The sequence below is a fragment of the Mobula hypostoma genome, chromosome 6 (genome assembly GCF_963921235.1).
Source record: "Mobula hypostoma chromosome 6, sMobHyp1.1, whole genome shotgun sequence".
Taxonomy (NCBI): domain Eukaryota; kingdom Metazoa; phylum Chordata; class Chondrichthyes; order Myliobatiformes; family Myliobatidae; genus Mobula; species Mobula hypostoma.
The window spans coordinates 108,890,287-108,902,445 of NC_086102.1; the positions used below are offsets into that span (position 1 = coordinate 108,890,287).

General features: G+C 47.7%; 1 protein-coding gene across 1 annotated transcript in view; it reads right to left on the reverse strand.

Annotated features, from left to right (window-relative positions):
* Positions 1-7,276: 7,276 nt before the first annotated feature.
* plcd4b (phospholipase C, delta 4b) overlaps positions 7,277-12,159 on the reverse strand; it is a 74,589-nt gene continuing 69,706 nt past the window's right edge. The window contains exons 15-16 of the mRNA XM_063049972.1: positions 8,397-8,546; positions 7,277-7,892 (exon numbers count right to left, since the gene is read on the reverse strand). Of these exons, the coding sequence (XP_062906042.1) occupies positions 7,795-7,892; positions 8,397-8,546 (248 nt within the window). The 3' untranslated portion in view covers positions 7,277-7,794. The remainder of the gene's footprint in view (positions 7,893-8,396; positions 8,547-12,159) is intronic.

Consider the following 12,159-nt stretch of genomic DNA (forward strand, 5'->3'; position numbering starts at 1 on the left):
TCTTTCACGGCCAGAGCGCCGTTCCCCGCAGCTTAGGAGCACGCTGACGCAGATTTGCAGTAAAGCCCGGCAGCTCCGGCGTAGCGGCGCGGCTAATGCCGGCGCCGCGAACCTGTGTGTGTGTGTGTGTGTGTGTGTGTGTGTGTGTGTGTGTGTGTGTGTGTGTGTGTGTGTGTGTGTGTGTGTGTGTGTGTGTGTGTGTGTGTGTGTGTGTGTGTGTGTGTGTGTGTGTGTGTCTCTCTGGCGCACGCCACCTCGGAGGCTGCTCGGTGTACGTGTCCCGAGGCAGAGCCGCCCGCTGACCGACCGCCCTCCCGAATCGGAAGACTCAGGGCCACGGCAGACACCCAGAGCCTCCTATTGTCCCAGAGATCCACCAACTCCCTCTGCATCCTGGCGACAAATATAGGGCATGGAATCGGTACTGCCCCTCTCACAGTGGCCTTCTTCCTCAGTAGTACCCTCCGGCAGTATGAACCTCCCCTCCCACAATCCACGCTCCTTTTGGGGAACTCACTGAGAATCAAAATCGTCTTGGAGGGTGGGGGACACTGTCTGCTGGGGGGGGGGGTCAAGGGAGAACAGCCCCAGTCACAGTGAGGGTCTGAGATGGGAGGGGCACTGAAAATATTCCAGAGGGTGTAACTATCCCTGCACCAAGTGCCTAACCCGAGACCCAAAGTGGTGCCTGCAGCTTTGACATCGGAGGTTATAAATAGGCGCACTTCACAGAGAGAAGCCCCAAATTTAGCGGGAGCCATCGACGGCAGCAGCGAGCTGAGGAGCGAGCAGCAGACGGGTCCATAATAGACAGCGCTTCTGCCAGGGGTCCGAGTGTGGGACCCTCTTCAAAGCCACTGAGTCATCAGACACACTTCACGACCCATGCATGGGCTCATGGAGCAATACAGGCCCTTCAGCCCTTTCAGTCTATGCCAGCCACGGTGCCCAGCCAGATAGTCTCAATTTCCTATGTTTGGCCTCCATCCCTGTGAGCCGTAGCCCTGCCCCTGCATGTGCCTGTCCAAGATCTCCTTAAACCACTTCCTCTGGTTGTTTGTTCATTAGACATAGTCACCAACCTCTGTGTGAAAAAAAACCCTGCCCTTCAAGTCCATTTTAAATCCTTCCTCTCTCGTCCTGAGTCTATGCTCCCCTGGTCTTGGCCTCCACCACCCTGGGCTCTGTTCTTGTCTTTGGAAGGACTGTTGAGTGAATCCTTGGTGTACAAAGTAAGGGGTGAAGGTTGAGCTCAGTGGTCTTAGTGAATCAATTGGTCTTACTGTGGAGTCTTGCTTGGAGTCAGTCACCCTCAGAAGTACCCAGTGTCCTGACCTGATCACTGGTCTAGGCCCTTGCCCCCAGGCACACTCTTCACAAAATACCCACCCATATGCACACTTGGTAAAACGCAGACAGGCACAAATCCATTTTCCTGGTGGAGCCCTTGGAGATTTCACTGCACCGAGCACCAACCCCACTGAGGCCAACGTCCTGAACTGGAAGAGGGCCAACTTTGAGTGCATTAGAACATAGAATATTACAGCACAGTACAGATCCGTCATCCCACAATGTTGCTTCAACCTTTCAACCTGCTCCAAGATTTACCATCACTTGGATAGTCAGTAATAGTGATCAGGAATAGTCAACATGATTTTGTACGTGGGAAGTCCTGTCTGATGAGTCTTCTGGAGTTTTTCAAAAAGGTAACTAAAGGGAGAGGTGAAAGATCTTGTCCTTCAGAATTCCCTCCAGCAACTTCCTGACAACTGAAGTCAGTCTGCTACTTCCCTCCTACATAGCCCCCCGTTCTTCCATCCAAGAGCTTACTCATTTAGACAGCATGGTGACAGGCCCTTCTGGCTCAATGAGTCCAATTACACCCGTGTGACCAATTAACCCACTGACCCGTTCATCTTTGGAATGTGGGAGAAAACCAGAGCACTCAGTGGAAACCCATGTGGTGATGGGAGAACGTATAAACTCCTTACAGACAGCAGTGGGATTTCAACACAGGGCACTGGCCATAGCATAGTGCTATGCTACCATGTCACCTCTTAAATGTCCCTAATGTGTCTGGCTCTACCACCACCCCCAATAATAGGAAGCAAAGGATTATGGTTGGGTGAGGGTGAGGTCTGTGGCCAGCGGGATTCCATGGAGGTCAGTGCTGAGGCCTATTATTCATCATTTATGTTAATGACTTGGATGTGAATGCACACAAAACAGTTAGCAAGTTTGCTGATGACGCTAAATAAGGAGTTTTGTTGATTGTTAAACTGATTACAATGAATTGCAAAGAATCTTCATCAGTCAGTGAGGTGGGCTGAGAGGTGGCAAACAGATTTCAGCTTAGGTTAGTACGAGGTGATGCATTTCGAACATTCAAACCAGGTCACTTAAAAGTACAGTATTGTGGAACAGAGGAACCGGGGAGTACAAGTGTGCAGGTCACTGAAAGGGTGGTGAAGAAGGTGTTCTGCATATTGGCTTTCATCAATCAGGGCATCAGCTTTAGAAGTTGGGACATTATATTAGTTGTATAAGTTGCCAGTGAGTCCACTTTTGGAGCACGTATTGTGTACAGCTTTGGTCACCCTATTATAGGAAAAACATCGGCAAGTTGGAGAAAGTACAGAGGAAGTTCATGAAGATGCTGCTAGACTAGAGGGTCTCATTTCCAGAGAGGGTTGGCCACACTGGATCTTCATTCCTTGGGGCTGAGTGGAATGAGGGGTGACCTTGAGGGGTATGGAGAAGGTTGGTGGTTCAAGTTTTTTTCCCAGGGTTGTGGAGTACAAAACTAGAGGGCATAGATACAAGAGGGAAGAGGTTTAAAAAAGACCATAAGACATAGAAGCAGAATTAGGCCACTTGGCCCATTGAGTCTGCTCCATCATTCAATCATGGCTGATCCTCTTTTCCCCTCCTCCAGCCTTCTCCCCCATAATCTTTGATGCCATGTCCAATCAAGAACCAATCAAACTCTGCCTTAAATACACCCAACGACCTGGCATCCAGAGCTACCTGTGGTAATAAATTCCACACACCACCACCCTCTTGCTAAAGAAATTTCTCCGCATCTCTGTTTTAAATGTTTCCCTCTATCCCGAGGCTGTGCCTTCTTGTCCTAGACTCTCCCACCATGGGAAACATCCTTTCCACATCTACTCTGTCTAGGCCTTTCAACATTCAAAAGATTTCAATGAGATCCCCCCTCATCCTTCTAAGTTCCAGCAAGTACAGACCCAGAGGTATCAAACACATGATAACCCTTTCATTCCCAGAATCATCCTGGTGAACCTCCTCTGAACCTTCTTCAATATCAGCACTTCTTTTCTTAAATGAGGAGACTAAAACTGTTCACAATATTCAAAGTGAGGCCTCAGCAGTGCCTTATAAAGCCTCAGCATCACATCCTTGCCCTTGTATTCTGGACCTCTTGAAATGAATGCTAACATGGCATTTGCCTTCCTCACCACCGACTCAACCTGCAAGTTAACCTTCAGGTTGTTCTGCACAAGGACTCCCAAGTCCCTTTGCATCTCAGATTTTTGGGTTTTCTCTCCATTTAGAAAATAGTCTGCTCATTTATTTCTACTATGACCATGCATTTTCCAACATTGTATTTCATTTGCCACTCTCTTGCCTATTCTCCTAATCTGCCTAAATCCTTCTGCAACCTGTTTCCTCAACACTATCTGTCCATCCACCAATCTTTGTATCATCTACAAACTTGGCAACAAACCCATCTGTACCATCATCTAAATCATTTATATACAGCATAAAAAGAAGCAGTCCCAACACTGACCATTGCGGAACACCACTAGTCACTGGCAGCCAACTAGAAAAGGATCCTTTTATTCCCACTCGCTGCCTCCTACCAATCAGCCAATGCTCTAACTGTGTCAGTAACTTTCTCATAATACCATGGACTCTTAACTTGGTAAGGAGCCTCATGTATGGCACCTTGCCAAAAGGCCTTCTGAAAATCCAAATGTACAACATTCACTGCATCCTCTATCTATCCTACATGTAATCTCCTCAAAGAATTCTGACGGGTTCAGCGGGCAAGATTTTGCCTTAAGGAAACCAAACTGACTTTGTCCTAACTTCTCCTGTGTCACCAAGTACTCCATAATCTCATCCTTAACAATTGACTCCAACATCTTCCCAATCACTGAGGTCAGGCTAACTGGTCTATAATTTCCTTTCTGCTGCTTTCCTCCTTTCCTAAAGAATGGAGTGAAATTTGCAATTTTTCAGTCCTCTGGCACCATGCCTGAGTCCAATGATTTTTGAAAGATCATTACTAATGCCTCTACAAACTCTACCACTACCTCTTTCAGATTGCTAGGGTGCAGTTCATCTGGTCCAGGTGATTTATGTACCCTTAGATCTTTCAGCTTTTTGAGCACCTTCTCCCTTGCAATAGTGACTGCACCCACTTCCCTTCTCTCACACCCTTCAACACCTAGCACAGTGCTATTCTCTCCCACAGTGAAGACCGATGCAAAATACCCATTTAGTTCATCTGCCATCCATTTGGTTCCCATTGTTATTTCTCCAGCCTCATTTTCTAGCAATCCTATATCCACTGTCATCTCTCTTTTATATTTTACATACTTGAAAAAGCTTTTACTATCCACTTTGATATTTTTTGCTAGCTTGCTTTCACATTTCATCTTTTCCCTCCTAATGATTCTTTTAGTACTCTCTGTAGGGTTTTAAAAGCTTCCCAATCCTCTGTTTTCCCAGTATTTTTTGCTCTGTTGACAGGTAACTGCTTTACACAGAGGCCAGTGGAATGAGTTGCCAGCGGAAGTAGCTGAGGCAGGTACAATTGCAACTGAAGAGGTATTTGGATAGGTTCATGGAGGGGAGGGACTTGGAGGGCTATAGGCTGCTGGGACTAGCAGGGAGGAAGCTATGGTCAGCACAGATGAGTTGGGCGGAAAGACCTATTTCCGTACTATGTTACTCTATGACTATAACTTCCCAAACTTAACTTTGCCTGAGTTAAATTCTATTGGCCATTCCTTGGCTCATTTTCCCATTCAACCTTATACACTGTGCACCACTCCACCAGTTTTGGTGTCACTTGCAAACTTAATTCTGCCACCTCTGTTCTCCACCAAATCACTGATATGAACGTAGAACAGTACAGGTCCTTTGGCCCACGATGTTGTACCGGCCTTTCAACCTACTGCAAGATCAATCTAACCCTTCCCACCCCGTAGCTCTCCATGTTACTATCATTTAAATGCCTGTTCAAGAGTCCCTTAAATGCCCTTAATGTATTTGCCTGGTAGAGCATTCCATGTACCTACCGCTCTCTGCGTAAAACAAAAACCTGGCTGACATCCCCCCTAAACTTTCCTCCAGTCACTTTACATAAATGTCCTCTCATGGAGAGCCAGGCAGCAATGGTTACCATCAAGATCATCTTTACTTGTTACACGTACAATAAAACCTACAGTAAAATGTGTTGTTTGTGACAACGACCATCACCGTTCGAGGATTGAGCTGGGGGCAGACTGCAGGTGTTGCCAGGCTTCAGGTGACAACATGGCATGCCTGCAACTTACTAACCCTAACCTGTACGCCAGGAATGTGGGAGGAAGCACACACGGATACGGAGAGAACGTTCACACCCTTACAGAGATCAGGAAGAATTGAACACAGGGTTTTGTTGCTAGAAAGCGTTGTTCCAAAACGCCACCCTGCTGCCTTTAAGTTGCCTCTCGTCCTCTCTTGCTCCATAGAGAGTTTGACAAACAATAAAGCTCGACCTGCTGAGTTCCTCCTGCAGGTCATGTGTTGCTCCAAATTCTGGCATCTGCAGTCATAGAGCCATAGAACACTACAACACAGAAACCAGGCCCTTTCGCTCATGTAGTCAATGCCAAACTGTTATTCTGCCTAGGCCCATCAACCCGCACCTGCACCACAGCCCTCCAAACCCCTCTTGTCCATGTTCTTATCAAATCTCCTCTTCTATGTTGACATTAAACCCATATCCACCACTTACGCTGATAGCCCATTCCACATACACCACTCTGTGAGTGCAGCTTTGCCTCATGTTCCCCTTAAACATTTCACCCTTCACTTTTAATCCATGACTTTTTAATTCTTTACAATCTTAGTCAAAAAATCCTGCAAACCCTATCTATACTCTTCATAATTGTGTATATCACTGTCAAGTTTTCTATTACTTGGTCTGCTGTTGTATCTAATTCTCCTACACTCCAGGGAATAAAGTCCAAACCTACTTAACCCTTCCCTATAACTCAGGTCAAGTCCCAGCAAAATCCTTGTAAATTTTCTCTGCATTCTTTCAATCTTGCTGATACCTTTCCTGTAGTTAGATGACCAGAACAGCACACAATACTCCAAATTAGGTCTCACCAACGTCTTATACAACTTCAACATCCCACCTCCTGTACTTCAAACTCTGATGTATGGAGACTGATGCGTCAAAAGCTCTCTTTTGTTTCCAAAGCAGTTTTGTGGTTTGCTGTGTCTGCACTGTTACTGAAGCCAATGACCCAAGCAAGCTTTCCATAGGGACTATTTGTGATAAAGATTAAGGAAGTAATCTGAAGCTGGCAGAGTTTGGATGGCAATATTTTAATATTTCATTGTTCGGGATGAAGCTGAAGATGATGTTCGTGTTGTAGGACACATCCGGACACGGGAGATGTTGAGATGGAGGTTCAGACTCAGACATCCAGGAGGCAATTACAGTCACAGGCTGCATGAGTGGGGTCTAACCAGTCAATCAAAACCCTGTGTGCTCCACAGCACAGAAACCAGAGGTGGAAATCATCTTTACTCACCCAAGTTCATCAACATCTCCGAGGAGCAATCCTGGCCACGACACATTAATGCAATCACAAAGAAGGCACACCAGCAGCTCTTCTGGAGCTAGAGGAGATATGCAAAGGTTTGCAAATCTCTGCCGATGTACCATGGAGAGCATTCTGACTGGTTGCATTGCTGCCAGTTACGGACAGGATGGGAAAAAGCTACACAGGGTTGTAGACTCAGCAGGTCCATCACAGGCACAACTGTTACCACCATCGAGGAGATTTTCAAAAGGTGCTGCTTCCATCATGAACACCATCACCATCCAGAACAAGCCCTCTTCTCATAACTACCATCAGAGTGGAGATACAGGAGTCTGAAGACACTCACTCAATGTTTTAGGAACAGCTTCTCCCCTCCTCATTCAGATTTATGAATGGACAATTAACACTACTTCATTATTCCTCTTTTTATTTATATTTTGAAACTTATGATTTTTACATCTTGCTGCAAAACAACAAGTTACATGATGTACGTCAGTGATCTGATTCATTGAGGTCACAGATCCAAGCGACAAAAGATCGGGGGCAGAAATGTCACCTTATCTAAGGGGACCAACCCCCTGGCTCTAGTATAGTGGGGGGAGGGTGTTTCACCCCTCAATCCGTCTCATTCAAACAGTCACCCCGTTTACTGGACACCACTTAAGCCGTGATCCCAGTGCCTGGCTGGCAAACTCCAAACGTCAGCAACTGCCACGCTTGGGGAGCCCCCACCTGTGTCCCGTCTCCCCAGCAGCCCACCAGAAGGAGGAGGGATTGCTCACCCACTGTGTCAGGTTGAGGAGCACCCTGGGGGTTGCTGTGTGCCGTGGGGGAGGGGGGAGCTGGGTGGATGGGGTTTAGACGTGTGGAACTCAGGGGAGGCGGGGTGGGAAGGGTTGGAGCTAGAGGGTTAGGTAGGCAGTGTAACTCCCCTCCCTCTCCACTATCTGCCGGCAGCCTCTGCGATGTTGACGTGGACAAAGAGCGAAGCGGGTGCGATGGGGGTGCCGTCCCGGGAGAGCAGGTGGACGTGCCGGTAACCTGTGGAGAGTGCAGTGTTACAGAGGGCAGGTACTGGGACCCACATCCTCACCCCCTTCCCCTTCTCCCCTCCCACTCCTTCCTCCTCCCCAACCCTCCCATCGCTTCTCACCCCTCCCCAGCTCTCATCAACCCTCCCTTCCTATCCTATTCTCTCCTTTCTCTCCTCTGGCCCTTCCCTCCACCTACTTCTCTTCACTTTCCCTCCTACTCACTGACCCCCCTTCTTTATTCCTCCCCTCCATAACCCCTCCCTCTATCTCTTCCCCCACCTCTCCAACCCACTATGACCCTCTCCCCTCCTCCCTTTCTCCTTCTTTGTCCCTCCCTCCCTACCCCTTTCTTTGCCCTTCTCCCCTCCCTCCGTCTCCTCTCTACTCCTCCCCTTCTCGCTCCTCTCTCCTTTCCTCACCTCTCCAGCACCCCCCTCCCTCTCCCCCCGGCCCCAACCCCGACCCCGACCATCCCTTCCACACAACGGTGGGGTTCTCAGCGGTTCCTCACCCTCCTTCATGGAGGACAGTGGTATTGTGTACTGCCCCACAAAGTCGTTCTTCGAGGCCAGGTCGTAATCCTCAACCAGAAACCGCACCAGGGTGAGCTCTGGGACATGGACGATGAAGCTGAGCGTCTCGTACCACACAGGGTTAAATCCTGCGAGAGCAAGGATGGGAGGTGACACAGTGATTCAGCAAGTCCCGGCGTTCCTCTGTGACAGGGGGTCCCGGGACCCACCCCAGGGCGCCTTCCTACAGAGAGCAGCAGGGGCTGGGGTCTGAGCCTCGTTCCTCATCTGCTGGACCGTGGACAGACTGTGTGTACACAGATGAACCGACACAGACAACACTACCCCCCACCATCTCATACATACACATAAACATACAGAGACTCACAGATATGCAGACACTTTTAAAGACACACGGTCATATATAAACACACAGACCTACACAAAGACTACATATACATACAGTACATATGTACACATACAGAGATTTACACACACAGTGTTTCATGTATGTACACACACAACTATGAATTACAAGTACACATACACATGATGCATAAACACAAAGAGACACACAGATACACATACACAGGTGTGCACACACAGACATTTCAGTTTTAAATGACCAGCTCCTAATTTTGTATGTTTGTGTACGCATCTGTGTCTTTGCGTGTGGGTGTGTGCACACATTTATATGTGCATGTGTGTCCCTGTGTGTGTGTGTGTGTGTGTGTGTGTCTGTGTGTAACTTTGATCTGATGTGCACATGGGCCCCTCCTGCCTGTGCTCACAGTCTGACTTGGCACACTCCACATCTCCACATGGATATCTCCAAATTTCCAATCCTGTCACTAATTGTGCATCCCTTCCCACCCTAACCCTGACCTCTCCACTTTTGGCCTCAAGTATTAGGAACAATGATGCCCAACATAATCATCTCGCCTTTCGACTGGCTACATTATCCTCAGCACTTAAGATCACCATTTCAGATATCCCGCCATTCCATTTTCGGCTTCACACTAGCAGCTGTCATTATCTGGTTTTTGTATTTCTGATTTAATTTACTCCCCCTCTTCCTACACCCCAGTTTTTAGACTAACTCAAGGCAACACACATGAAATGCCGGAGAAACTCAGCAGGTCAGGCAGCATCTATGGAAATGAATTTGATGTTTCAGGCAGAGACCCTTCTTTGGGACTGGAAAGTAAAGCGGAAGACACCAGAATAAACAGGTGGGGGGAGAGGGAGAAGGGCTAGCTAGTAGGTGATAGGTGAACCCAGGTGGGTGGGAAAGGTAAAGGAGCTGGAGAAGAAGGAATCTGATAGGAGAGGAGAGTGGACCATGGGAGAAAGGGAAGGAAGAGGGGCACCGGGGGGAAGGTGATAAGTAGCTGAGTAGAAATGGTAAGAGCCCAGAGTGGGGAATAGAGGAAGGGGGAGGAAAAAAATTACCGAAAGGAGCAATCAGTGACCATGCCAACAGGTTGGAGGTTACCTAGATGGAATATGAAGTGTTACTCCTCCACCCTCATCGTGGTAAAAGAGGACCCATGGACCGACATGTCGGAATGGAAATTGGGATAGGAATTAAAATGGTTGAGCACCAGGAAATTCCACCTTTGATAGAGTGAGCGGAGGTGCTTGACAAAGCGGATCCCAATTTACATCGAGTCTCATCAATGCAGGGGAGGCCAATTGGGAGCACTGGCCACAACAGATTCGCAAGTGAAGTGTTGCCTCACTTGGAAGGGCTGTTTGGGGCCCTGAGTGGAAGTGAGGGAGGAGTGAATGGGCAGGTGTAGCACTTCTGCCACTAACAGGGATAAGTGCCGGGAGGGAGACTAGTGGAGAGAGACAAATGCACAAGGAATTCACGGAGGGAGTGATCCTCTTGATAGCAGAGAGAGGGGGAGGTAAAGATGTGTTTAGTGGGAGGAGCCCATTGAAGTTGGTGAATTTGAACAAATATGTTTTCTCCGGAGCAGCAGAGGCTGAGAGGAGATCTGATAGAGGTGTATAAGATTATGAAAAGCAGAGACTGAGTAGACAGATAGCATTTTTTACCCAGGGTTGAAATGACTAGCACCAGAGGGCATGCACTCAAGGTGAGAGGAGGTAATTTCAAAGCAGGTATGATGGGCAAGATTCTTCTTATACAGAGAGTGGTGATGCCTGGTGTGGTGGTAAACATAGATATATCAGGGACTTTTCAGAGACCTTTGGGTAGCCACATGATTGTGAAAGAACTGAAAGAATGTGGACATTCTGTACGCAGATGGGATTAGTTTAGTTGGCCATTGGATGACTAATTTAATTGGCTCAGCTCAACATTGTGGACCAAAGGACCTGTTTCTGTACCGTATTGTTCTACATCCTATTCATCTTTAACTTTTTCCGGTTCTGATAGAGTTACTCGGCTGAAATGTTGGCCTTGTACCTCTCCCCACAGATGCTTCCTGAAGGTCTGAGTGTTTCTGGCATTGTCTGGTTTTGTTTCACATATACAGCATCTGCAGCTTTGTGGATTTGGGCTGTAATTTCATGTTTCGGTCACCAGAGGGAGCATTTTAGTGACTCAGTGCTAGGAAAGTGCCACCTGTTGGTACCTATTTACAATTACATGTTACTCTGTTTTGATTGGCTATCACTGCTAATCTTTTGGATAGATTTGAGCCAATTGAGGAAGTGAATATTACTCTATACTGTCCCTGCCCTGGGAGTCTGTGATGAGACATAGAAACATAGAAAATAGGTGCAGGAGTAGGCCATTCGGCCCCTCGAGCCTGCACCGCCATTCAGTATGATCATGGCTGATCATCCAACTCAGAACCCTATACCTGCCTTCTCTCCATACCCCCAGATCCCTTTAGCCACAAGGGCCATATCTAACTCCCTCTTAAATATAGCCAATGAACTGGCCTCAACTGTTTCCTGTGGCAGAGAATTCCACAGATTCACCACTCTCTGTGTGAAGAAGTTTTTCCTCATCTCGGTCCTAAAAGGCTTCCCCTTTATCCTTAAACTGTGACCCCTCGTTCTGGATTTCCCCAGCATCGGAAACAATCTTCCTGCATCTAGCCTGTCCAATCCCTTTAGCATCTTATACGTTTCAATCAGATCCCCCCTCAATCTTCTAAATTCCAGAGAGTGTAAGCCTAGTCGATCCAGTCTTTCATCATATGAAAGTCCTGCCATCCCAGGAATCAATCTGGTGAACCTTCTTTGTACTCCCTCTATGACAAGAATGTCTTTCCTCAGATTAGGGGACCAAAACTGCACACAATACTCCAGGTGTGGTCTCACCAAGGCCTTGTACAACTGCAGTAGTACCTCCCTGCTCCTGTACTCGAATCCTCTCGCTATAAATGCCAGCATACCATTCGCCTTTTTCACCGCCTGCTGTACCTGCATGCCCACTTTCAATGACTGGTGTATAATGACACCCAGCTGACCATGAAGAGGGGAGCTTCAGTCTGTGTCTGACCCAGGAAGTGTGTGTGTGAAGGGACAGCGTGGATGGAGCTTCACTCTGTGTCTGCCCCCAGGAATGTGTGATGAGACAGTGTAGAGGGAGCTTCACTTTGTGTCTAACCTGGGAGTGAATGATGGAATGGTGTGGAGGGAGCTTCACTCTGTGTCTAACTCAGGAGCGTGTGATGGGACGGTGTGGAAGAAGCTTCACACTGCATTTAATCCTGGGAGTCTTAAATGTCCTTAATGAGTCTCCCTCTACCACCACTCCCCCACCAACTTTCTGCAACA